At 37.7% G+C, this 27,393-nt stretch overlaps 1 protein-coding gene across 3 annotated transcripts; it reads left to right on the plus strand.

Moving 5' to 3' along the window:
* The first annotated feature begins 854 nt into the window (after positions 1-854).
* Positions 855-26,465, plus strand: CHAMP1 (chromosome alignment maintaining phosphoprotein 1). 3 transcript variants are annotated; one of them, XM_074192138.1, is made up of 3 exons: positions 855-1,027; positions 10,613-13,635; positions 15,028-26,465. In XM_074192138.1, the coding sequence occupies exon 3, from the start codon at positions 15,082-15,084 to the stop codon at positions 17,893-17,895; it is 2,814 nt and encodes a 937-aa protein (XP_074048239.1). In that variant the 5' UTR covers positions 855-1,027; positions 10,613-13,635; positions 15,028-15,081; the 3' UTR covers positions 17,896-26,465. The 3 variants fall into 3 exon arrangements, with proteins under 3 accessions (XP_074048239.1, XP_074048240.1, XP_074048241.1); XM_074192139.1 differs by having other exon boundaries at positions 10,613-10,733; positions 13,526-26,465; XM_074192140.1 differs by having other exon boundaries at positions 10,613-10,733.
* The last annotated feature ends 928 nt before the right edge of the window (positions 26,466-27,393 follow it).

Raw genomic sequence — 27,393 nt, forward strand, 5'->3', positions numbered from 1 at the left:
AATGCAATTTTCTGGTCTCGTTTTAAAAATATGCTGTGAATACTGTGATTTCGGTCTCGTAGGAGCCCCGGGAGGAGGCTTCCATCAGCCGTCTCCGGGCAGCATCTCTGGAGCCCGGGAATACAAAGAAGGGGCCTGTCCCTGGCTTTAGGGGCGCCCCGGGCCGCTGGGTCCCGGAGGCCCGGGCCGGGCCGGCTGCCGCGTTGGCCCCCGCGCCGGTCCGCGGCCCCGGGCCTCCCCCCCATGCTCTTCCAGCGGATCTAGCGGCGCCGGGCGGTCAGCGGATCGCTCCCCCGGGAGGAGGCAGCTTCCCGGGCCGGGCCTCCGGCTCAGACCGAAAAGGCCCCGAGCCCCATGGAGGCGCCTTCCAGGTGTGGGGGGCGGGGGCCCGGATACAAGAGCAGCAAGGCCGAAGGCGAGGGTCCCCGGGGGGCGGCAGCGGCCTGCCCTCGCCGGGCGGGTGCCCCGGGCTCCGGCGCCCCCCCCCCCCCGCCCCGGGGGCCCCCTTCCTGCGCGCCGCGGAGCGCACTCGGGAGTCCCAGGCCCCAGGGCGCGCGCCGGGGGGGCGGGGCGGGCGGAGCGGCATTTCCGGTTCGGAGACCCTCCCCCCACACACCCCCTCGGCCCTCCTCCGAGGCTGCGGGGATCCTTGCGCTGATTGGGCGACGCGCGGGAGCCGCGCCGGGGGGAAGGCGGCGGCGCCGGCCTCTGCCCGCACCCCGCCCTCCGGCCCCCGGCGCGCCTCCTCCCGCCCCCTCCCCCCGCCGCCTCCCCCTCCCCGCACGCGACCGCGCGCACGCTCGCGCGCCCGGGGAAGCCGCCTCTGTCGCTGCGTCTCCAGCCGCCATTCGGGAGAGGAGCCGCGCGCGCGCAGCAGGGGCCCGCGGACCCGTCTAGGAGGCCCCGCCGCCGCCGCCGCTGCGTGGCCTCCGGCCCGCGAGGAACGGACCGTCCGGGTCCCACCCCCTGGCCCGGCTCTCCCCGGCGCACCACGTGCCCGCCGCTCCCCTCCCCCGCGCCCTGCACGGTAGGAAGGCGCGCGCGGAGCTCGCCCACGGGGGGAGGGGCTGCGGCGGGCGCCGGGGCGAGTGAGTGTGCGGGGCGGGCGGCCGCGGTGGGGGAGGGGAGCCGCCCGCGCCCGCTCCACGCTGCTTCCGCGCGGCACTTAACGGGACTCCCCGGGCGGGGACAGAACCCTCGGGCGGGCACAGACCCCTCGGGCGGGCACAGAACCCTCGGGCGGGCACAGAACCCTCGGGCGGGCACAGAACCCTCGGGCGGGCACAGAACCCTCGGGCGGGCGCCGCCTTCCCGGAGTGAGCCCCCGCCGCCCGCTCTGCTCCGGGCGGGCCGGGGCTGCGCCAGGAGGGTCCGAGGCATCCAGCCCCCGCCGGCTCGGTCCCCATTGTCTGGGACCGGAGCCTGGCCCCGGCCTCCCCCCGGTGGGATACTTAGTAGCCGGCAGAGCGGAGCCCAGTCCCGGAGCCCAGCCCCGGGCTCTCCCGCCGAGCCACCAGACACCCTGGCGAAAGGGGGCTCCAGCTTCTCCCGCAGGCTGCGCGCACCCTGACGTTTCATCAGACGGGATCCTGCCCCGGCTGCCCGTCGAGACGTGTTTGCTAAGTCAATGGCTCATAAATAGACTAAACGGCTGATCGATAGTCCAGGGAAAGAAAAGCTTTGGGGAAATGTGTATTTACACGAGATACAAAATAGATGTGGACTTGTGCTGCCTACAGAGTTGTGCCAAATCAGTGCCAGATGGCGAGCTGGCGAACGGGGCTCCTATTAGCATCAAAGATTAATGTGCATCCCTTTTGGGAAAGAAGTGGATTTCGGAATAGAATGAAGTGACATTAGGTGTTGAATTTCGTGGGTAGATTAGAATACTAGGGGGAGGAATTGTTTCAATTACTATAGACTGGTTGGAATGATTCGTAGATTGAAACATTGTTTCAGAATTCTGAAAGGGGAAAGTTCCAAGAGATTAATTATGTAACTCTACTACTACCTTCACATGTTTCTTCAGCATTCCGATGACACGGTCATCAAGCCTCTGCTTGAACACTTTAGAGGCAGCAGATTTGCTGTTTATAGGGTCCTACCGAAATCTCAGTCTACAAATCATTCCAACCAGTCTATAGTAAGCGAAACAATTCCTCCCCTAGTTATTCTAATCCACCCACGAAATTCAACACCTAATCGCATTTCATTCTATTACGGGTCTATTTCTTTCCCAAAAGGGATACACATTAATCTTTGGCCCCAAGGTTCACAAAAAGGAACAGCAGCAGGTGACAACAAGGATTATAAATTTAGGCTTGATATCAGGAAAAAACTTACCAAGATTGAAATAGAGCTTTCTAAGTGAAGGAGGGTTGCCTCAAAGGTTCTTTTCAATAGACATCTTGAAGCAAGCTGGATAACCAACCGTTTGTTTGGTGTGCTGTGTTCATAGGATTCTTTTTCCTGATATGGCTCGGATTAAGTAGCTAGTCTGTGATTCTTTATATTGTTAGAAAATTCTTTCTCATATTGAGTCAGAATCTGTTTCCTTGTAGAATCCTAATTCTGCCTAATTCAGCCCTCTTGAGCAACACAAACAAATCTAATCCCATTCACATGACACTCTTTCAAATAACTATCATGTTGCCCCTTGTGAGCTCTTTGAGAGCAGGCACAGTCTTTTGCCTTTCTTTGTATCCCTAGCACTTAGCACAGTGCTTAATAGATACTTATGTTTTCTGCTAAATGGATGCTTGTTGACTTGATTCTTCTCTTCTAAAGGGGAAAACTCACAGCTCACTCATCTGCTTCCGCACAGGACATGGTGTCAGGATTGCTTAACATCTTGACTGCTTCTCTCTTGAAGCACTCTATTTTGGCCTTGTTCCTCTCGAAGTGTAGCATCCAAAAATGAACATGATACTGTAGACTGTAGACATAGAGTGCTGCCTTGCCTGCCACATCACACTGAAACGCTAGGGTTCTCTATGAGTATGATGATATGGCAGCCAAGAGAGCTAGTGGGATCTTGTGTTTCATTAGGAAATGCATGATATCCAGGAAAAAGGTGTCAACAGATTACATTTGGAATTTTGTTCAGTTCCCTGGGCTCCACATTTTAAGAGGGATGTTGATGAGTTAGGAAAGGGTCCCGAGGAAAGAGTCCACTGGTAGGGGGAAGACTTGATTTGGGGGTGTTTAGTCTATAGAAGAGAAGAAATGATAGCTGTTTTAGGTATTTGAACCACATACAAGAAAAGTTAGACCTGTGTTACTTGGCCCCAAGGTTCAGAGAAAGGAGCAGCAGCAGGTGACAAAAAGGATTATAAATTTAGGCTTGATATCAGGAAAAACTTCCTAAGATTAAAATAGAACTTTCTAAATGAAGGATTGCCTCAAAGGTTCTTTTCAATAGACATCTGGATAACCAACTGTTTGTTATGTTGTGTTTATAGGATTCTTTTTCTGATATGGTTTAGATTAAGCAGCTATTCTGTGATTTTTTTTTGTAATCTAACTGTTGAGAATGTTTTTTTTGTCTTCTTTGATCTGAATGCTATATTACTACACCTTAAAAATGTTGCTTGTTTTAGGCAACACATCACACTATTGATTAGCTCATTTTTGAATTTGTGGTCAAATAAAATTATAGAATTTTGCTGAGTTTTGGATTAGTCTCTCTTAAATTTCATTCTCTTTGTTCTGACTCATTCTTATTTTTTGAGTTCTTTTTGAAATCTTATTATCATCTTATTCAGGCTACAGTCTCCAGATCTACCCTGAAGTATTAATTATCACTTCTGGTTGGATGACTCCATCCTACTGTTTCCAAGACTGTTTTGGAAAATACCCCATGAGGATATAATGAGATATTAATATCTAGAAATCTAGATGTATCATGCTTATTGTTTCCTTTTCCAGTTGAATAGTCAAATGATATATAGTTCATTTGGCATAATCTTTCTTAATAAACTCATATTAGCATTGAGTGTGTCAGCTACTGAATGGCACCATCATTTTAGAAATTTATTATAGAATTTGACCATTGAATAACTTTAAAGGCTTTGTTACATCTGGAATCCATGTTTTACACTTTAAAAATACAGACAATTTGTCTTTCTTCAGTTTCATGGTAACTTATTATGTCCTTGTGTTCTCAAAGACTGCAAGTTGGGATTTTTGTTTGCATTTGCAAATTCTTTTAGCACCTTGTTTATAAATCCTCTGGACCAAGGTTGTGAATTTTTTTGGGGGGGGGTGATTTCTATTTATTTATTTATTTGCAGCGTGAGAAATGAAGTTGAGGAATCCTTTTTTTTCTGTTCTAATTTAGCATTGCATCATCTCCAAATCTGTCAATATTCTTTCTTTGCTAATTGTTTTGTTCTCAACAGTTTATCTGTAAAAAGTTTCCACATATCTCTTTTTATTGTTTCTAGCATTTCTTCAAAATCTTAGATTGTTTAGGTCTTTGCTTTTCCTAACTGTTCTTTTTTTTAGGGTTTTTTTGCAAGGCAAATGGAGTTAAGTGACTTGCCCAAGGCCACACAGCTAGGTAATTAGGTGACTGAGGTCTTATTTGAACTCAGGTACTCCTGACACCAGGGCCAGTGATCTATTCACTGTGATCTATCCACTGTACCACTTAGCCACCCCCTAACTCTGTTCTTGTACATTCATGCCACGTTAACCTTTTTTTGTACATGTATTTTTTAAATCTGAACTCTTTTGAGAGCTCCCTCTTAATTCTTTTAGAACTCTTTACTTTTTCTCATGAAGATATTTTGTGATTGCATAGTTTGAATTACATATAGTTATCTTTTTTTGATCCATTTCTTTTTTGATTATGTGATATCTCAGAAAAAATTTAAAAACAGCTCTCTCTAAAGGTACAGAGACTGTAACTCAAACCAGAAAATCATTTAAAGAAAATGAATTCAAGCCTCCAAGTCCAGAGGATTTGTCAGGTAATAGCAGATGATGTCATTACAGGTTTGTATATTTTTTATGTCTTCCAACTTTACCATTAGGTCTTTTTTTTTAGCAAGATATTATTTGGTCCTATTCCATTCATAGTTTCATTCCTTTGAGTCACTATGGTACAAGAGATTATATTTATCTTTTATTAGAATTTCAGTTTTGCAGTATTGATTACCAATATTTGGCATACAGACATCTGAAATTATATATTGTTTTCAATTCTTTTCCCTGAATCTTTACTATCTGAAGAGAACAGTGTCATGATATACTGTCTTCTAGAAAATCCAGTATTACAGTTCTGTCTTACTGTTTTTCTTCTTTGTCCTTGAATTCCAGTTTAGAAACCTTTTGATCAAGTGAGACTCTCCTGCCAGATATTTTCTTCTCAGATTTTATAAGACAATTCTCATTTGCCAGAAGTCCTTTATTTTGATGTCATATAAGCCATAGTCCAGTAATACATATTTTCTATTTCTCCTCTGTTATGTCCCTCTATTAATAGAATCTTAGAGTTAAAAGAAATCCTGGAAGTCATCTAGTTAACTCTCCATGTAGGAAATCCTGACTGGTAGTCAATTTCTTGTTGAGCAATTTCTTGATGTTGTTATTGATCTTCTTTAAAGTTCTTGTTATTTTGTTTCTTTCTTGACTTTCTTTCTGGAATATTTCTTAAATTCTGACCAGGAATATTTTATGGGTTGAATGTGAGATATGGTCCCAGCTGTCAAGAAACTTATAAATATGGAGGCGAATGATACCCTGAAATAATGATAATAATATAATATGCTTAATTTACTAATAAAAAAATAAAGTACAATGAAAAAACTGAGGAGAAAGGTTACAAAACACTGGGATAAGGGAAGGCTTTTGGGAAGAAGTAGTATTTAAATTGGGCTTTAAAGGACTGATAAGAATTCAGCAGAGGAAGAAAAGGGAGAAAGATATTATAGGCATGGTGACTAGCCAAAGCAAAAGCATAGAAATGTAAGAGCAAAATGTGAATTCATATTTACTGAAGTATGTGTAGAGTGGAGAGTTGTCCATTTTGTTTGAAGCATACGTATTGATGGAGTATTCTATGATTAAAAAGATTACGGATGCTTTTGGACAAAGAAGTGAGAGCCAGATCTATGAATGAGAAAGATTATACTAGCAGAAATATGAAGGATGCATTAGAGAAGGGAGAGAATAGATTCATGAAGACTTGCAGAGGAGGAAACTGTAGTCCAGTTAGCTGTTGAGGCCTGTACTAGATTGGTGGTAGTGAGATTAGAGAGGCAGGGAAACTCATTGATTTGTGATATGGTAAAAGAATTGACAAAATCTCATACCTTATTGATATTAGAGAGGGGAGAGAAGAAGGGTTAAGTTATAAATTTAGGAGAATGGGTGAATAGCAAGCCCTACCCCTACCCTTTTCCCTGAAGGAAACTGTAAGAAGATTGGAAAGATAAGGGCTAGAAAAAAATTAATATTTTGCTTTTTCCCCAATTACATGTAAAAATGCTTTTAACATTCATTTTTTAGGGGTGGCTAGGTGGCTCAGTGGATAAAGCACCAGCCCTGGAGTCAGGAGTACCTGGGTTCAAATCCAGTCTCAGACATTTAATAATTACCTAGCTGTGTGGCCTTGGGCAAGCCACTTAACCCCATTTGCCTTGAAAAAGTAACCTAAAAAAAACATTCATTTTTTTTAAAACTCTTGAGTTCCAAATTCCCTTCCTTCCTCCCTCATTGAGAAGGCAAACAATTTGATGCAGGTTATGCTTATAATGTCATGACAAACATATTTCCATGTTAGATTTTGGAAGAAAACAAAAAATATCTCAAGAAAAATAAATTAAAGAAAAAGTGTATACTTCTATACTTTTAGATTCCATCATTTTGTGGAGATGTATAGCTTCATCATAAGTCTATGTGAAAGACTTCAAAAAGCTGAACAGAAGATTTAAAATTTGATCCTGGAGGTAATAGGGAGCCACTGGAAGTCAAACCTCCACTTCAGGAAGAACATCTTGACAGTTTAGTGGAGGGTGAACTGAAGTGAGAAGAGACTTGAGGAGGTTCATCAGCAATCTGTTTCAATAGATTTGGCATGTGGTTATGAGACTCTACATTAAGGTCGTGTTGATGCCAAAGGAGAAGAAAGGGGCTTATATGAGAATTGATAGGCCTTGACAATTTTATAGATGGGAGTGAGAAAGAAAGAGTGAAAAGTTAAAAGCGACACTGGAATTTGAACCTGAATGAATGACTAGTAGGATAATTGTACCTTTAACTATAATGAGGAGATTAGGAAGAGAGGAGAGTTTGGAGAAAAAGATAATGAGTTCAGTTTGGAGCATGTTGAGTTTAAGAAGTCAACAGGACATCTACTGTAAGATAGCCAGTACATAGTTGGAGATACAAACCTGGTGATCAGATGAGGAAAGATTAGGGCTGGATAAGTAAGCCTGAGAATCATCTATATAAGATGATAATTGAATCTCTGGGAGCTGATGAGATGGTTTAGAGGGAAAAGAGGGCCCAGAATAGTTTTAGGTGATACCAATGGTTAACAAGTGCAATTTGTATATAGATCCAGGAAAAGAGACTAAGAAGAAGCAGTCAGACAGGTAAAACAATGACTGTACTTCTCTTGAGATTCTTATTAACAAAAGTACATGCCTTTAACATTTCCTTTAACATTATTTAGGAATCTGGCTGTTACTAACTCTTCTCACTGCTCTGGGCTTACAGCTGCTTAGGAGAAACACTATTTTCTATCTACTTGATCCTTCCTTCCTTCCTTCCTTCCTTCCTTCCTTCCTTCCTTCCTTCCTTCCTTCCCTTCCCTTCCCTTCCCTTCCTTTCTGGTGACATTAATAATGAAGAAAATGTCACCTGATTCTAGGTGACCCTCATCTCCTACATCTCAAAAGCTTTAAATCTTCTCAGTAATAGGCAATACTTAGCTCTCCTACCTCTGTGACTGCTCCATTGCTCCTGAGAATGAAGCTACATTGTGCAAGATCAATAGAAGAAAGAATGGATGACTGATTTCAGTAGGAACAGAGATAAAGTTTGATGCTTTGCATTAGGCAAATATGCATTACATATGTTTCTTCATGTTTACAGATTTAGTTACAAAACAGTTCCTTTCTTTCCACTTTTGCATCTTGAAGCTTAAAGTACAATAAGAATCATTTATTTATACAGTGAGTTGTAAATGTGAATTAGTAAGCCATGAAATTGTATTAGCTGAAAATAGCTTAGCAAGAAAATTATATTAGCAAGAAAAGTTTTGATTGATTATTAAGCTAATGAGTTATTAAAGGTGCACTGGCAGACAGGGAAGCCACCCTAATATCCTTCAAATATTATCTGAATATGTGGCCTTAGATTGTCTGCTGGCAGATGGTCTGCCTTTATGTCTTTTCTTGTATTATTAAATTGGTATCCAGACCCATCAAGTAATTAGTGTTAGGGAGTCTGGGGGTGGAGTGGGAGGAGCTTTATTAAAGGTTTACTGTGTGTCAGAGTTGGTGTAATAAAGCACTGGAGGTTCAAAAGAAGGTGAGAACAATCCTAAGTAAAGGAGAGACAACATGTAATAAATGGGTACTTATGAGTGACTAGATGGAAAGTAGACATAAAGGGAAAGGCTCCAATAGGCCTGGGAGCAGTCTCCTTCAGAAGGTGACTGACCTGAGTCTTTTTTTTTCTGCAAGGCAATGGGGTTAAGTGACTTGTGTCTCAGGGTCCTCCTGACTCCACGGCTGGTGTCCTATCCACTGTGCCACCTAGCTGCCCCTGAACTGAGTCTTGAAGGAAGCAAGGGATTCTAAGAGGAGGAAGAGCTTTCTAGATATGGGAGACAGTACAAAAGCATAAAGGTAGGAGATTGATGGAGTGTCCCAAATGAAGAACAGCATTTTAGATAGACCTGGATATCTGGCTCAGAGTTTATGTAAAAGAATAAAGTATGAGAAGCCTGGAAAGGTTCCACAGACCTGAAAAGATTGGAAGTGATTTGTGAAGATATTTGATGCCAAACCAAAAGATTTTTATTTGATCTTAAAGGAATAGGGAACCACTAGAATTTATTGATAGGGGAGGGAGAATATGGTGGGTGACATGATCAGAGAGGGCTTTGACAGCTTTGTGGAAGATAGATTCAAATGGGGAGACATTTGAGGCCTTGAGATCAGTTAGAAGACTATTGTAATATTCCTGGAGAGAGATGATGAAGTATTAAACTAGGGTAGCAGCTGTATGATTGGAGAAAAAGAGAAGTATGATTGGAGAAAAAGAGAAGTATGTGTGAGATTCTATAAAGAAAGGAAAAACAAGCTTTGATAAGGGATTGGATCTGTGGGGTAAGAGTAAGGTGGTTGAGGGTAACACTGAAGTTTTTAACTTAGGTTGTTTTTTTTTTGTCCTTTATTCTTGAAGATCATGACATCAGGGAGGTGATGCCATGACATACACTTGAATTGGATTTGTGAGGGGAAGCTGGGCTTAGTCACCAACCTCACTTTATTCTCCAGAGTCATCTGGGTCAAATAGACACATATGGATCAGGATGACTGGAGATGGCCCTGGATGCAAGGCAATCAGGATTAAGTGACATGTCCTGGGTCACATAAGGTAGTAAGAGTCAAGTGTCTGAGGCCAGATTTTAACTCGTGACCTCCCAACTTTAGGGCTTGTCCTCTATCCTCTGCGCCACCTAGCTAGGTAACTTAGATAACTGGGTAAGTCCAGAAGATAAGGTGTGGCAGGAAAAAAAAATGATTTCATTTTGGTCATTTTGAGCTATAAGAGCCTGTGTGTTATACAGTTCAACAGGCAGCTACTCATTGGAGAAACTCAGAATGGATAAAGATCTGGGAATCATTTACATAAATCATTGAGGTTATCACTATGGAAGGAGAATGGAAAAGGGTACAGGACAGAACCTTGGTAACACCTGCAATTAGTAGCAGATATAATGTGGATTAACCAACAGAAGAGACTGAAGAAAGTTCAAACTGTGGACAACCAGTAGAGAACAGTGTCACAAAAACTGGAGAGGAGAGAGGAGAAAGATGTAGCCCACAGTTTCAACACCTGTAGAGAGATACTGAATGGGGATGATAAAACGTCATTATAGAGAGATACTGAATGGGGATGATAAAACGTCATTAAATATGACTATGAAAGATTATTAGTAAATGGAGAGAGTGGCATTACAGTTTAAAGAGAATACTTTTTTTCTAGGAGTTTGTCTGAGGAGAGAAGAGAAATGTGGGATTATTAGGAAACAGAGAAGGAGCCAATAGCTAACTGAGAAGTGCAAGATGATTAGGCGAATGGAGATAATTAGGGGTAATCTGCTGAAGAACATGAAGAGGATAGGATCAAGATCCTCAAGTGAGACTATGGCTGGGAAAGTGCCATGATTGTTTGGGAGAAGAGAACATTTGGAATAATGCTGTGGTAAATGGGATAGAGAACTGCTAAACTGCAGTGAGAGTACAACTGAGATGAGATAACATAAACCTGTAGTGCGCCCAATTAAAAAATGGACAAGCAATTGAATACAGTGTTTTAAAATGAAACAATGATACAGTCTAACTCTCCCTTCTGTGTCTACTTTTTTCAGGTTCAACTCCTCATCCTTCATGTTTGCTTCTCTATGCAAGGAGAAGGCCAGCTTCTCTGTGGCTTAGCTAAAAAGTCATGTAAGAAATCTGGTCTTTGGAAAAACAGTTTTGAGGCATCTGGTAAGATTTCTTTCCTAACCTGATACGTAATTTCTTCCAGCAGCAATCTTATCTCCTCATCTTTTCTCAGTTTTCTTTTTCCTGACCTCTCCCATTTTGGGGGAATATTTGTTTTTGAATTTATTAAACCTTATTCCATCATCATTCCTTCCATTTACCTTCCTTTTCTTTTGAGTCTTGATATTTCTTGTCCTTTATAATCCAGAATCTTTATATTTCTGAAATCTTTGCATAATAGAATAAATTCTTTGGAGAGATTATAAATGTATGTAATGAAGGTATAAACATTAATACAAGGGGCGACTAGGTGGTGCAGTGGATAGAACATTGGTCCTGGAGTCAGGAGTACCTGAGTTCAAATCTGGCCTCAGGCACTTAATAATTACCTAGCTTTGTGGTCTTGGGCAAGCCACTTAACCCTATTGCCTCACAAAAACTTAAAAAAAAATTAATGCAAACTATAAGATTTAATTTGCTGAATTACAATCCCTCTTGCCTTGTGTACTCCCTATTTGTAGAATTTTACCTGGCAGACTGTTACAGTATACTTATAGAAATGTGTGGGTACTTTTTAGGGGTACACACTGCCAGTGAGTCACTTAGTACTTGACCTTTGTGTGAAAAGAAAGATTTCAAAGTCTTTAAAGTAAGACCTACCAGAGTTTAATAAATAGAATGAAAATGTTTGGACAACAGGTAGACACAAAGGGAGAGATTTGGAGATTGGTCAAAAGTAGTAGGCAAATTGAGTAACTGGTGATAATGGGGTGGGGGGGGATTCGACTAGTTAACTTTAAATATCAATATGAAACAGTTGGTAAACTGACCTCCAAAGAGAATCCAAGGTCCAAGAGGTCCAAGAAAGGGAGTATAAAGTTGAGAGTAAAGCAGGATGTGAACCTGAAGTGAAAGCATTCAAAGATTAGTAATTTGAAATTGGTGATTATTATTGTTATTGTTGTTATTATTATTATTATTAAATTAAGGAATGGTGACTGAAAAATGAGAAACAAGCAGCATTAGCATTTAAGAGCTACCTGGGGTTGTGTATTGTGGTGTTGGTAACCAGGACTTGTTAGGGGAAAAAGGTAGAAACAGAGAAGATGATCAGAGTGATCGGAAAAAAGGACTAAATTGTGGCAGACAGATTAAGCAACAAGGTTAAGGAGGGGGTGGGAAATTGAATTAAAACATGAAGTGCTTTCTGGGCAAAATGTTCATGATACAGTTAGAGAATAAAGAGGTTTCTCCCTTCAAGGAACTTATTTTTTAACTCAGGGTACAACGGGTGCATAGAGAAGTAAATAAAAGGTAATTTGAGACATGGGTTTCCAGTTTGCTTTTATGAATTAAATCTTTTCATATGTTAGTATGTTATCTTGCCTATTTTATTGCTAAATAAGTTAGTAGCCATTTTTATTGACTCCTCCAAATATCTACAGATACATTTGACACATACTAGGTCCTGTGGAAAAATGGAAAAATGCCATCAATAGCATTTTTGTTTTAACCCATACTGGATTATAGAGACTCCTCTTTCAGTAGCTAGCAGTAATGAGAGTTGCAGAATTAGGACAATGGGAAGAAGAAAATTGCAGTGCACTAATATGAACTATAGATCACAAAAAGTAAGGATATATGTAAGGATAAAACCATAGAGAGAGTATATGAAGTTAGGACAAAGAATAGTCTAAAGCCATTTTGAATGCTTTGTATGGTGTTTTCTGTTTTAGAATTAGATGACATTATAGGATTTAGAACTTTTATGAACTTTAGAAATCAAATTATCTAATATCCTAACTCTATAGGAGAGGAAACTGGTTCAGAGAATTCAAGTGATTTACACAGGACCTCACACAAGGATAGTTAGTAGTAGAGCTGGGATTTAAACCCAGGTCCTTTGATTCCATATTAAGTGCTTTTCCATTACATAACATATTGCTTTATGTATATGTTTTTCTTTTTAAGTTGAAAAAATAAATAAGATGTTCACATAGATTCTTTACTCAGACTAGGATATTTATAGGTTGATTATGAAAGCATCAGGTCACTACTTGACATGAGTACAACTGGCATGTCCCTTAGGTGGACAGATGTGAAGAGGGTGGTTTTGGCTTGGTAGCCATCATTTCATTCACAGGAGCTAATTCTGTCATTGCAAATTTGAAACTTGAAGAAGGGACCTTATGTTGTCTTGTGTTCAAAACCCTCTTTTTACAATTCAAGAAGTTGAGGTCTAGAGAGGTTAGGTAATTTGTCTAAGGTTATTTGAAGGAACTTCTATTTATTTATATAATCTTGCAATTTCCAAAATTGCTCCTAGGTTATAGATTAATTGGCTACAGCTAAAGCACTTGATAGCTGGGGTGGTTTATTGAAATGTGACATTTCCACTTAATTTTAGGCATATTAGACCAGCATTGGAAGCAAAATGGTAAAAGAAAATAAAGAATGCTGTTTCTGAGGTTAGAAGACTTATGTTTAAATCCTGCTTCTGATCTGCTATCTCAGGCAATGCATTTAATATTATTCTTGGGTCTTAGTTTCCTCATCTATAAACTGAGGATTTGAAGCAGTGAAATGAACTTTGAAGTTTCTTCCATAAAACGAAGTTTTTCACTTTATTAACATGTTGAAAAAATCTGATGTCATTGGTTTGATATTATTTCTGCTTGGTTTGGGTCAAAGATACTTTGGAGCTATTGATTTGGGGGTTGTTTTCAACCCATATTTAAGACTGCAGTATTTCACAAATTTCTTTTTGTCTTATTTGTTGTGTTTATTCATTATAGGGAAAATGAAGACCTAAAGTATTTTCCCAAAGTTTTCGATAATGCTACAAAATATTAAAGGGGAAATGTGGGGAAAAGAATTAATACTCTGAAGAAAACTCTTCTCTCAGGTGACATATATCCTTCTATACTTCAGAAAAGTTCAAACAGAAGATCTGTGGGTAATTTACACATAATGGCACTGGCAATAACAACCATTAAAATTAATGGGAATTTTGTGATTTGCTGAAGCTTAATGTAAAGCCAAAAGATTTTTTTTAAGAAAGATTTTATTTATTTTGAGTTTTACAGTTTTCCCCCTGTTCTTGCTCCCCCCCCCCCCACAGAAGGTAGTCTGTTAGTCTTTACATTGTTTCCATGGTATACATTGATCTAAGTTGAATGTGATGAGAGAGAAATCATATTCTTAAGGAAGAAAAATAAAGTATAAGAAGTAGTGAAATTACATAATGAGATAACGGGGTTTTTTTCCTTTCCAAAATTGAAGTCTTTGGTCTTTGTTCAAACTCCACATTTCTTTCTCTGGATACAGATGGTATTCTCCATCGAAGATTACCTAAATTGTCCCTGATTGTTGCACTGATGAAATGAGCAAGTCCATCAAAATTGATCATCGCCCACATGTTGCTCTTAGGGTGTACAATGTTTTTCTGGTTCTGTTTATCTCGCTCAGTATAAGTTCATGCAAATCCTTCCATGCTTCCCTGAATTCTCATCCCTCCTGAAAACCAAAAGATTTTAATGTTATTTCAAAAACCTATAGTTTTGACTTAAAAGAATATTTTAATTAAATTAAAATTTAAATTAATTTTATTAATTAAAATTAATTTTTGTTATATTTTAATGCAACTCTGTTCATTTGTGAAATCAGTCTTAATGATGTTTGAATATTTTTAATGAAAAGTGGCACAAAGGTCATGAGAAAGTTTCATTGTTTCATAGACAAATAAGGTAATTCTGTATGTGGTCCTTTTGCTTATAATTGAAATTAACTCTCTTTTGTTGTCTGTACTCTGCATTTCAGGGGTTAAGAAACACTTGTAATGTTTTTAGTATTAGTAACAGTCTGTAGTAACATTAGGTTACATGAGAAGATTCCATGGAGGTATTCTAGATCTGTGAAATTATCTTTTAAAGGTCACTATCTTTCCTAAATTAGCATCTAGTTTATTTCATGCTTTTTGATGAAGTCTAGAAATATAAAATATTATTTGTATTCTCTAGGCCTTTACTCTAAAATAACCTGAATTTTGTTTCAAGATTTGTCACTCAATGCTCCAAAATCATTGTGGTGAGGCAGTGTGGTTTTTGAGAATCACCTAAGTCTATAGTCAACACAGATTTGATGATTTTTTTGAGATCTAGCAAATGTATCATCCTAAATATTTTAAATAATTTGTAATTGTATAGTTTGAATGGGATGGGAAAGAATTGCATTCAAATAATAAAATATTATATGAGAGTAAATTACGATAACTCAACTGGTTTTTATTTTATTGCAGCGACTTTGACGTTATTTCAAAGGACCTGTGCAAGTTGTAACAGATTTTTTTAAAATGGAAGTATTCCCAGAACTTCGTAAACAACCAGAACGTTTGGAATGTGATCACTGCAATTTCAAAGGCACAGATTATGAAAATGTACAAATCCATATGGGTACCATCCATCCAGAGTATTGTGATGAAATGGATGCTGGTGGGTTAGGTAAAATGATATTCTACCAGAAAACTGCAAAGTTGTTTCACTGCCATAAATGTTTCTTTACCAGCAAAATGTACTGCAATGTGTACTATCACATTACATCCCAACATTCGGTAAAAGATAAGTGGGATGATAAACAGAAAAAGCAGTTGGATAAGGAGACAGAATCTGTGAAAACCCCTCTTCTCCCTGAGTCTCAGAAAATAATATCTAATTCATCTGAGATTCAGAAATCCATGCCTGTTTTTTCAGCAGATTCACAGAAACTTACTCCTGTTCAGTCTTCAGAATCACCTCACACTACCCCTGCTAGTTCTCCAGAGCTCCAGAAACCTGCTTCTGTTGTTTCTATAGAGTCACAGAAACTTTCTCTTGCTGGCTCTGACCCTCAAAAACCTATCCTTGCTGAGTCTCAGAAACCTTCCCCTGTTCCTTCTCCAGAATCCCCTCTGGCTTCTTTGGAATCACAGAAACTCACTTCTGGATCTCCAGAGTCACAGAAGTCTCCTGTTGCTAATCCCTTAGCCCAGAAGCTCTCTCATTTTACAGAGACATTGAGAACTCCGCTGTCAACTTCCCCTGAACCACAAGAACCAGTTCTAGCTTCCTCTCCTGAGCCTTGGGGATCATCTCCAAGTTCGTCTCCTGAATCCCAGAAACCAGCTCTGACTGAATCTCCTGAACCTAGGAGGCCATCACCTGCTGTTTCTCCCGAGTCTTGGAAGCCATCACCTGCTGTGTCTCCTGAACCAAGAAGGCCAGCCCCATCAATATCACCTGGACCTTGGAAACCTGTGGTATCTACATCCCCTAGACCTTGGAAACCTCCTCCTTCTGCATCACCTGGATCTTGGAAGGCTGTTAATAAGCCTGCTCCTTCTGTATCGCCTGGACCTTGGAAACCTTTACCTCTGTCACCTGGCCCCTGGAAACCAAGTCCACCTATGTCACCAGGATCCTGGAAACCTTTACCTGTATCACCTAGTTCATGGAAATCTACTACATCTCCTGAGACCTGGAAGCCCGGACCCCCAGAACTTCGAAAGACATCTCCTATGTCACCTGACCTTTGGAAACCAGGTCCCTCTTCCCCAGAGACCCGAAAAACTGGTCCTCCATTGTCCCCTGAGCCTCGTAAACCAAGTCCTTCATCCCCCGAAGCTCGTAAGCCAGCTCCTTCATCCCCTGAGGCCCGAAGGGTAGGTCCCCCTTTATCCCCAGAGGCCCGGAAGGCAGGTCCTCCATTGTCACCTGAACTCCGTATGCCTGGTCCCCCATTGTCCCCAGAGCCCCGTAAACCAGGTCCTCCACTGTCCCCTGAACTCCGTAAAATAAGTCCTTCTTTGTCCCCTGAGGCTCGAAAAGCAGGCCCCCCTTTATCCCCTGATCTCCGAAAGTCAGGTCCCTCACTTTCCCCTGAAATTCGAAAGGCAGTTCCCCCATTGTCCCCTGACCTTCGTAAGTCAGGACCTCCAGTATTATCTGAGCTCAGAAAACCAGGTCCTTCAGTGTCCCCTGACCACCAGAAATCTTCAGTATCACCAGAGCTCTGGAAGGTTTCTTCTGAGCAGTGGAAGTCTTCTATTTCTGGAGAGCCTTGGAAACCTGCCTCTAATGATTTTACTGAATCCCAGAAGACTGTACCTCCTGGGTCTCCAGATGTCTGGAAGTCTTCCTTTTTTCTTGAACCTCAGAAACATGTCTTCCCTGAATCCCGGAAACTTGGTCCTCCTGGGTCATCTGAACCTTCTAAAATGGCTTCAGACACCCGAAAATCTATTTCTGGTGATGTTGACCCCAGAAAATCTGCCCTGTTTCCTGAGTCCCCCAAAACAATACCCTCTTCTGAGGCCCGGAAACGGGCTTTCTTCTCAGAATCAAGAAAACATATCCCTTTTCCTGATCTTCCCAAATCTGTTGCTCTTTACCCTGAATCTCAGAAATTAGTTGAATCTAGTGAGTATGATGTCCAAACAGAAGCCATGGAAGATCAAAAAGATGATATTTTGGTTCAGGAAGATGTACTATATCCTTGTCAAAAGAAACTCAAGAAAGACAACCAAGATAATTCTGATGCAGAACTTAGTAGTGGTGAATGTGGAAAAGCAGATTTAGATTTCCTAGATCTAAAGGGCCAGGAATCTAATAGTGATCAAGAGCAAGTTGATGTGGAATCAGTTGATTTCACTAAAGAAAAAATGGATGCTTCTGATCAGCCAAAAAGCATCCTGCAGTTTACAGATGATAAGGAGGCTTTTATCTCTGAAGAGGAGATAGCAAAATATATGAAACGTGGAAAAGGAAAATATTTTTGCAAGATCTGTTGCTGTCGTGCTATGAAAAAAGGTGCTGTTTTGCATCATTTAGTTAATAAGCATAATGTTCATAGTCCATATAAATGCACGATATGTGGGAAGGCTTTTCTTTTGGAATCTCTCCTTAAAAATCATGTTGCAGCTCATGGGCAAAGTTTACTTAAGTGTCCACGTTGTAATTTTGAATCAAATTTCCCAAGAGGCTTTAAGAAACATTTAACCCATTGTCAAAACCGTCATAATGAAGAGGCTAACAAGAAGCTTATGGAAACTATTGAGCCTCCTCCTCCACCCCCACCCCCACCCCCTCCTCCCCCACCCCCACCTCCTCCTCCACCTGAAGAGCAAACCTAATTTTGAAAATTATGTATCATATACTTCAAAAATTTATCTACTAAAATCAACCTTTGAAAGTGTTGCTCTTTTAGCCAATTAAGTAATTTAGCTAAATAAGTAGAAATAAAGAGTTAAAAAGGTTGTATGATGTTTAGTTTGTGTCAGTAGTAGTAGAGAAAAGAAATTTTCCAGGATTTTTAGAGTATCTGTTCATGTGCCTACCTTACAAATCAATAAATTCATACTGGATATTCCAGATGAGTTGAATTCCTTGAATTTCTTCTCTGTGTATAATACATCATGAAAGGTTATAAACATTCCATTTAATTATAACTTTACACATATTCTTAGATATGCAGTGAAATTTATCTTTTTTTGAAACTGAAGTTCAACTTGAGAGGCAGCGAGTGGATAGACAACTAACTTTGGAGTCAGAAGATATTCAAGGCCCACATCTGACACATCCTGGTATTGTGACCCTGGGCAAGTCATAGCAGTCTCCCAGTGTTGTGCCCCCAGGCAACAATGAGACTAAGCTGTAGAATGGTTGTGGTAGAGCATCTTTGCCCCATAAAATCATGTTGTCTGGACCAAAAAAAATCATTTTCAAGACTTGGTAATGACAATGTTTATGAATTAGTTATTAAGGGGAAGATGCTCAGTTTTCCTTTAAAAAGGGGTTTTATTTTTTAAATAACTTGAAATATCTTTTTTGTTTAATTTTTTTCACAGATGTAAGTCATTTTGAAATTTGGGGATTTAATAATGCAGAAAGTAAATCATTATTTGTAAATCTTGAACCATTTCTAAACTAATGAATGGATTTTTTCTTTTGTATGCTTTGGAACCTTAAATTTTTATTGATATATTAGAAATAGAAGTCTGAAGGAGCAACAGCAGTGTATAATATTATATCATATTCCTCCATTAGAATGTAAGCTCTTTGTGGGCAGGGATTTTTTTACTTTTGTCTTTGTATCCCCCTTGCCTTGCACATAGGCGCTTAATAAATGCTTGTTGGATTGGATTGGAATTTTAGATTTGTGGGAAATATGATTTCTTTCTATATATTTTCTAGGAATCTTAAGGAATTACCACTCCTATTTCCTCCCCTGGTCATAAGTCCTAAGAGGTGACAATAGAACACAGGAGGAGTGGAAGGTACTGGGAAATACTTTTTTGGTATGATTTAGCAAGGATTAAATGAAGCTAGATTTTAGGAAATGATATAGAGAAAAATGGTAGAATATTATTTGGGGTAATAAAGGTCTGTCTTAAATCCAGAGGGACCCTCTCCCCCCAAAAATCCTTATAAACAATCTTCATTTATCCTTCTGACCTTTTACTTCTTTTTTTAATCTCCCCATATGATACTTCTACCACAAATGAGAATTGCAGATTTTGTTTCAAAATTTGATTAAAATGCCAAGGATAATGCAGAATTGCTGCAAATAAATAAGACCCTGAGAGAAGGGAATAACAGATTTGAAATATAAATACTGAAGAGGAGGTAAATTTGGAAGGATAAAACCAAAAGTTACAAAAACATGAATTTTATATAAACCAAAATGACTGATCGTGAAGAAAAGGTGCCCAAAGATAACTTCATAGGGATAGAGATCTAGAACAAAAAAAAAGCCCTCAATACAAAGAAGTGAAAAATAGTCCAGATAATTTGAGTAGAGAGAACAAAGAAGTTATTAAGCGGATTCATAGATTGACCCCCCCCCCCCAAATCCCACACTTGACATTATCTGTTGTGCTGAAATGTCACATTTTCAGTTAGCAGCACATTTTATAAGCAGTCTAAAGATAAACTTTCAAGTATGAAAGAAAGGAATTACAGGACGCAAAGGACCTCATTTGGCAGCCCAAATTAATCTGACAAACTTGAACCTAATCATCTAAGGAAAAAAGATTGATACTTCAATGAGAAAGAATTTGAGACTTTCCTATGAAACCCAATATTCCAGAGTTGAGCAGGTAATTTTATTTTAAATATTCCAGCAGTCAAGAAAAGCAAATTGAATAAGAGAAGACTTGTGGTGAAAAAAATCACATATGTAGGTTATTAAAAATAAAAGACTTTAGACTCTAGGGTGGCTAGGTGGCACAGTGGATAGAGCACCAGCCCTGGAGTCAGGAGGACCTGAGTTCAAATCCGGCCTCAGACACTTAATAATTACCTAGCTGTGTGGCCTTGGGCAAGCCACTTAACCCCATTGCCTTGCAAAAACCTTTATGAAAGTTTATGAAGGGACAAAAAGGACCTAGGAGACTTGAAATTTCAAGGGAAACAATCAGGAGATGGGAAGGAAGAAAAGAATGTTAACTGAAAATTTTAGAGGAGAAGAGAAGATTTTGAATTACCCAGTTGATTAGATTAATGCCAGAAGAAGAGGAAAAAAATGAGAAATGAGCAATTTAAATAAAAAGGAATTTTAGAAGACAAAGTTTATAAGAATATACTAGCATCAAAGTAAAATTATTCACAGGGATAAAGTGGACTTGGAAGAAGAAAATGGAGAAAAACAAAATTTTAACTCGTTAATTTAAGTGAGAATGGATCTAACAGTTCAGTAGATGAATGATAAAATGTTGGGGGGAAACTAATTTATGATATACAGGAACATATCTTAAAAAAGAGAAAGATGAATACTAAATGAAGAGAAAGGCTAAAACAAAATTTGCCATGCATCAGATTGTTCTAAAAAAGCAAAAATTAACAATTATACATCACAGTGAAAATAATTGACAGCATTAAGAGGGATTAACTGGGAAACTACCTTATGATTAAAGGAAACCTAGACTGAACCATTATCAGTGCTAAAAATGGGACAGTTGATATAGCATCTCTACACCTAAAGAAACAATTGATTAACAAAATGGTAACAACATGGTAATCATGAAACTTTAATACTAATTTCTCAGAACTTGGCAAATCCAACATAAAAAGGGAAAACAAATTAAACTTTTGGAGAAGTTATATCTGAATTATATCTTCTGAAAGGAAACATTAAAGAATTTGCCTCCCCCCCCCCTTATTAGTCATGTATAAGAAGAAATAGAACAAAGGAAGAAATTACGGGGAAAAAAATAAATTGAAACTAGTATGCTTCAGTTTGCATTCAGACTCTATTCAATTCTTTCTTTGGATGTGGATAGCATTTTTTTTTATCATTGAGTTTTGATATTCTCTTGAATCATTGAAAATATACCTATTTCTAAGCATCACAAAGTAAGACTAAGTGGCACAGTAGATAGAATACTGAACTTAGAGTCAGTAAGATCTGAGTTTGAATCTTGAAAAATACTTAGTAAACATGTGACCCTAGGCTAATCATTAATCCTTTGGTTGCCTCAAGTTCCTTATTTGTAAGATGATATTGTGTGTTGTGATGACAAAATGAGATAATTTAAGTAAATGCTTTGCAAACCTCTAAGTGCTATGTAATTTTTAGTTTTCAGAGCACACTGAAACATTTAAGTTACTTTTTTAGAAAGCAGAAATAATAAAGGTATTTTAAAGATCACATGCACTAAAATCAGGAATAGAAGCAACAGATACAGATATAAATGGAGACTATATTGATAATATACTGAATAAGTGGTTAAATCATAGAAACTCAAATCGTAGAAACAATACCATTATTATAGAGAATCATAATGATGAGACAACACATGAAAAGTTTTGGGATGCAGGTTAAACAGTCTTGGAGAAAAAAATATCGAAAAAACTTAAAGATCAGAGTACATGATTTTAAAAGGAACTAGAAAATTAACAAATCTACAATTAGCATAAAAGTGAAAATGTTGAAATTAGAGGAGAAATAAGTTATTAGAAGACAGATATAACAATGATAAAACTAAAAATTGGTTCTTGGAAAATGCACAAGTAGATTTGTGATCTAATCAATTTGAGACTTCACTTGGGGCAGCTAAGTGGTGCAGTGAATAGAGCACTGACCCTGGAGTCAGGAGGATCTGAGTTCAAATCCAGCCTCAGAAACTTAATAATTTCTGAGCTGTGTGACCTTGGGCAAGTCACTGAACTTCCCATAGCCTTACAAAAAAACCTAAAAATACTCTGCTATTCCTTTTTTCACCACATAACCCAACTCATCTTCCCTTTCCATTTTATAGTTCCTTGATTATGTCCTTTACTCCTGTAAAAAGTTCTTTTAAAAGATTAGCAACTGATTAAACCTATGCTTGTAAATCTGGATTATCTAAAAAAATTTTTTTTAACAGAACAGGAAATAAAAATCTTAAGCTTCATTGCAGAAAACTAAATTGAACATACCATTAGAAGAATTTTTCTCTTCCCATCCCCCTCCCTTTCCCAAAATACTCAGAAACCCTGATCCAAATGAATCAACAAGGAAATTTTATAATACATATATATATATATATTTATACATATATGTAATTTTAAAAGAAAATTTAATGACTGATATACAAATTATTCTCAGAGAATGGGTAAGAAAATATTCTACCAAACTTTTATTGGAAAGAGAATGCCTAAACCAAAGAAGAACCATTGTTCATTTCGACTCTGTGACCCCATTGAGGTTTTCTTGGCAAAGATACTGGAGTGGTTTGCTATTTCTCCACCTCATTTTACAGATGAGAATACTGAGGCAAACTAGTTTAAGTGTCTTGCCCAGGGACACTCAGCTAGGAAGTGTCTAAGGCTGGATTTGAACTCAAGAAGATGAGCCTTCCTGATTCTGTGTCCATTGCTTTATCCACTGTTCCACTTAGTCACCCAATTATAAACTTATAAAAAGAACAATATTCCTAATGAATGATTCAAAAATGACAAGTGAGACCTTAACAAAAAATAACAAATATATTTTAAAAATCATTTGCTGTAATTAAATTGTATTACAGCATGGATACAAGGAAGATTCTTTAGTTGGAAGCAAACAAAAAACCCAGTCACACTTATACCATTTAATTACATCAAAAGCAGCAGAATACAGCTTTGATACCCTACAATACTTGTTTTATATTTTTTAAGAAAGCCATATAAAGCATGTAGAAATAACCTTTTTAAAGATATATATATATATTATATTTATATATAGCATGTACATATCATGTCAAAAGTCATCATTCTTTCCCATGTAGAAACATTAGAAACTTTTCAATAATATGGGAGTAAGTCAAGGAAACTAACTTTTTCCCCATTGTTATTTGATATAAACTAGAAATTTCAGTGACAAAATATTTTTATTTGCAGATTATGATTTACTTAGAAAACCGCAGAAATAACATTAGAAAATCAGCAAAGAAACTGAGACAGTAGCTTTATTTAAGTAGATGAATGCAAAACCAAGCAAAATAAGCAATTTCTATATGACAATCTAGGAAGAAATGATATGGAGTCCATTCCAAATAACTACAAAATTCATATACTATCTCGGAGTTAATCTACCAAAATATATTCAACACATGGAATGCATTGTCACTTTAAGATCCTTTTCATATAGAATGGAAATGTTTTAAGTCTGATCAGTTTATGTTTATTAAAGATAGAAATTATGAATAAGTAATGATTGTTGTAAATCATTAGAACAATTTTTACATAAATTTCAATATAGGCCTGTAAATTATTTTGGAAATGCACAGTATTAAAAAAAAAGAATGGAATCTCCCTAAGTAAAGCTAATTTAGAAATAAATTGGGAGTTTTCCAGCTTCCCGCTCAATAAATATAATCAAAAGTATTTAGGGAACAATCCACTTCATTCTAGTGTAAAGTTGTCTTCTCCAAGTTTGTTTTGTTTCTTCTGTAGCCACCAGATGACACTGGTGAGCCAGGTAGTACCACCGTTTCCTGTGGTACTGGGACTTCTGAGCCTACAACCCAAAATTGGGAGTTACCTTGAGCACATGGGTTTTTCTCCCTTGGTGCTGCTTCTTTGCCAAATTTCTCTCCCCTAACAAATATTGTGCAAATTGGAGGGAGGGTATAGTATGTCTCAAGTTTATATATATATATATAGATTGTGATGCATTTTATTATTTATGTACTTTAAGTATCTATGGGATTACTATTATTACTATTTTGCCTTATTGTTAAGCAAGTGGTTATGTTTAAACTCTAAAATTGTCATTATTTTGAGTGGCTGTCTTATGTAAATAGATATCCATAGGGATTTGAGAGCTCAAGTGGTTAGTAGGGTGAATATATTCTTTCTCCAGTTATCCCTAGGACTTTGAAAGAATTTCAGTATAAACTAGGGGTGATGGTCTTTCTCTGGGAACATAGACCTGCCATACTGAGGGCAAGTTTGTTTGAGTTAGCTCAATCATAGGTGTGAGGGGCTAATACAAATTGGATAGGCACTCCAGTTACCTATTACACATATAAACACAATTATAAAATGCTCTTTAAATAAATAATTATTTAAATAATTTATATTCAACCCATGGTTTAGTCATATCAGTATGATTTTAAAAATCTTACCTAAAATTTACAGATTTGGTACTATGTCAAAGTAGTGCTATATAATTAGGTAAAATAATAAAATTAATGAGGAATAACAGAAGGTCTAGAATCTCAATAGAAAATTGAAAAGAGTAAGAATAAGAGGAAGAATATAAATTATTTTGAATTAGTAATAATTGAAAACTATTTTGTAATAGTTAAAAATAGAAAAGTATGCCAGTGGAATAGTTACTAAATAAGGATCAAACTTAATCATTAACCCAGTGTTTGGTTATAAACCTGAAAATAAATTAAATGGGGGGAAAAACTGTTTGATAAGAACTATTGAGAAAATTATCAAGTAATTTCATAGAAATTAAATTTTGGCTAGCATCTTATACCATATACTACAATAAATTAAAAATTACTGTGACCTTAAATGCACCATTAAAAAATTAGGGGAATATCAGGTTAGGTACTTTTTACACCTATGGCTGGGAGGAGCACTTATGACTAAGCAAGGGCTAGATAGAGGTGGTAACAAAAGACAAGATAGATAATTTCTGTAACTTGAAACTGAAAAATCTTCACAAATAGAATCAATCAGTCTAGGCACAGGAATGGAAAGCTTTGACTACATCAAATGTCTCTGATAAGAATTATATCTATATATATGTATAAATATATATTTATAGAATTATATAAACACACAAAATCCTGGCAATGGTCATATATACAACCAAGAATCATTCTTCAATGGATATATTCAAAAGGATTCTAAATTATTAGCAACAGTATGAAAAATTACTCCATTTTTAAGGAACAACAGAAAGATAGATACATTGTGAATCCTTTGTTCTAATTCTTTTGAAAAGCAGTTTGGAACTATGCAAAAACAATGAAAAAAATGCCTATAACCTTTGACCCAAAGATCATACTAGGTATAATCTCCAAAGAGGATAAAGCAAAAATTCAGGCAATCATGGAAAAATTGAATGAATGGATACAGAAAAAAGTATGCAGAGCCAAGAAAATGATACACAATAATTTTGACAGTTATGTGGAAAGGATAACACTGAAACTAAATGACTAAGCTTGACCTCAAAGAAGAATTGAAAAAAATATGCCTCTTACCATTCTTTGAAAAGGAGGGCAACTATGAGTATGGAATAAAGCATATACTCTCCGACAAAGTAATTTGTTGATTAGTTTTGTTGAATTTTTTTTTCTTTTTAAATTTTTAGTACAAGAAGAGAAAGAGAAGGGGGTTGTGTTTGGAAATAGTTAAGTTGTAAAAACAAAAGCTATCAATAAAAATAAGAGAAATAAAAATCCTCAGCTTTCAATATTTCAGTTTGCATAATACTTAAATTGAACTTATTTTCAAGCTGTAGAATTATATGATTGTTTTTGCTCAGTGTTCTTTCCATAATTATGATGGCTTACTTTTAAAAATGAAGTATCAGTAGAATTTACTATTTCAGGCAAGAGAATGAAAGAAAATGGAGAGCAGCTTATCTTTCTTTACTATATTCATTGTGTAGTTAAGACCCCAAATATCCAATCTGCAAAGCAATGCACCAATGGCATGATTGAGATTATTTTTTCAAAATAAAATGTTTTTTACTCTACTAGGTAGCAAAATAGATTTAATAAGGACAAATAATTACTTGCCCACTTTTCATTTTGTAACATTCTATCAGGTATTGTGCTAGGAGACTTGGATCAATCAGTAATTGTAATTGAAGCTAAATGTAATTACTTATTTAATTAAATTCATGTGATCCATTTTGCTCTAATTTGTTTTGGGAGCATAAGGAATAGAAAAAACAGTTTCATATTACTAATCTTACTTGGGGCTTTAGTAATAGCATATTAACTGTTTATGATGAGCACACACATGTATCTGAGAAAATTTATTTACAATTCACTTCTACCTCATGTCTCAGTCTTGTTCTGATCCTAAGAAATAAAACTGTGTGATCACAAAACCAACCCTGGCATAGATCTTCACACTGATTCTGAGTGACTGAGGTACTCAGTTGTTTGAGAGGATAATGAGAACTGGAGCCTTTCAGATGCTCTAAGCTTGCTAGTTCTATATATGACATTTGAATGGCACTGATAAAACTGAAGGATATATATATATATATATATATATATATATATATATATATATATATGCTAATATTTCTAAGGATTTAGAAATTATTTTATATACTAAGAATGATTGGCTTATAAAATAGGGTAGGCAGGCCTAAGAACTTTTGAATATACTAATGAGGGGGTTAGTATAATTTCTTTGGTTTTAGGATTTGGACCCATTAGATTTTAGTTATTTTTTTAGTATATGTTCCCTTCTCCCTCTGATAGAAGGGGTCTAGTGTAACTAGGTGGGCATAGTAATAAACTAACCGTGAAATAATATCACAGTAACAAAAAATCTTGCACTTTGGTTCAAAAAATAAACCAAAAAAATATAGAATGAGCAAAATATAGCTTAACTGAAGGTAATGAGAAAAAGACCACAGTGTTTCAAATGATTGCAAACTCAATATAAAACTTTGATGTGACATGTATATAAAAAAAAAACTAATAAAATTTTAAGGTATGAAAATTGTGCCCAGTTCATGGAAAGTAATAGTTCCAATTTTTTGGCATCAATCAAATTGTATCTGAGATTGTGTGGATCTGGATATCACATTTGAGTGGCATTGACAAAATAGAAGGACATATAGATGATGACTAATATTTCTAGTGATCTAGAAATTGTGTACTAGGAATGATTGGCTTATGAAAGGGAGGGATGACTATCGTAGCTATCCACAATTATTTGAAGAATTTAGCTAGAGATTAGAGTTCTTTTGAAACTCCAGAAGACAGAATTAGGAGGTAAATTTTTAAAAAATGAGGCAGTTCAAAATTTAAGACCTTCTTTTCTCTCTCCTTATTTTTCCTTCTCCCTTGCCCAGGGTCACACAGCTAGTAAGTGTCTGAGGCCAGATAATGGACTTAGGAAAAGGAGTCTTTTTGATTCCAGGTTTGGAACACTATCAACTGGACATCTGTTTCCCCCTTGTT

Source organism: Macrotis lagotis, chromosome 6 (genome assembly GCF_037893015.1).
Source record: "Macrotis lagotis isolate mMagLag1 chromosome 6, bilby.v1.9.chrom.fasta, whole genome shotgun sequence".
Taxonomy (NCBI): domain Eukaryota; kingdom Metazoa; phylum Chordata; class Mammalia; order Peramelemorphia; family Peramelidae; genus Macrotis; species Macrotis lagotis.

Bases quoted from the DNA above. Each gene is read 5' to 3' on its own strand.
- CHAMP1 (XM_074192138.1), top strand. From the start codon at position 15,082: ATGGAAGTATTCCCAGAACTTCGTAAACAACCAGAACGTTTGGAATGT.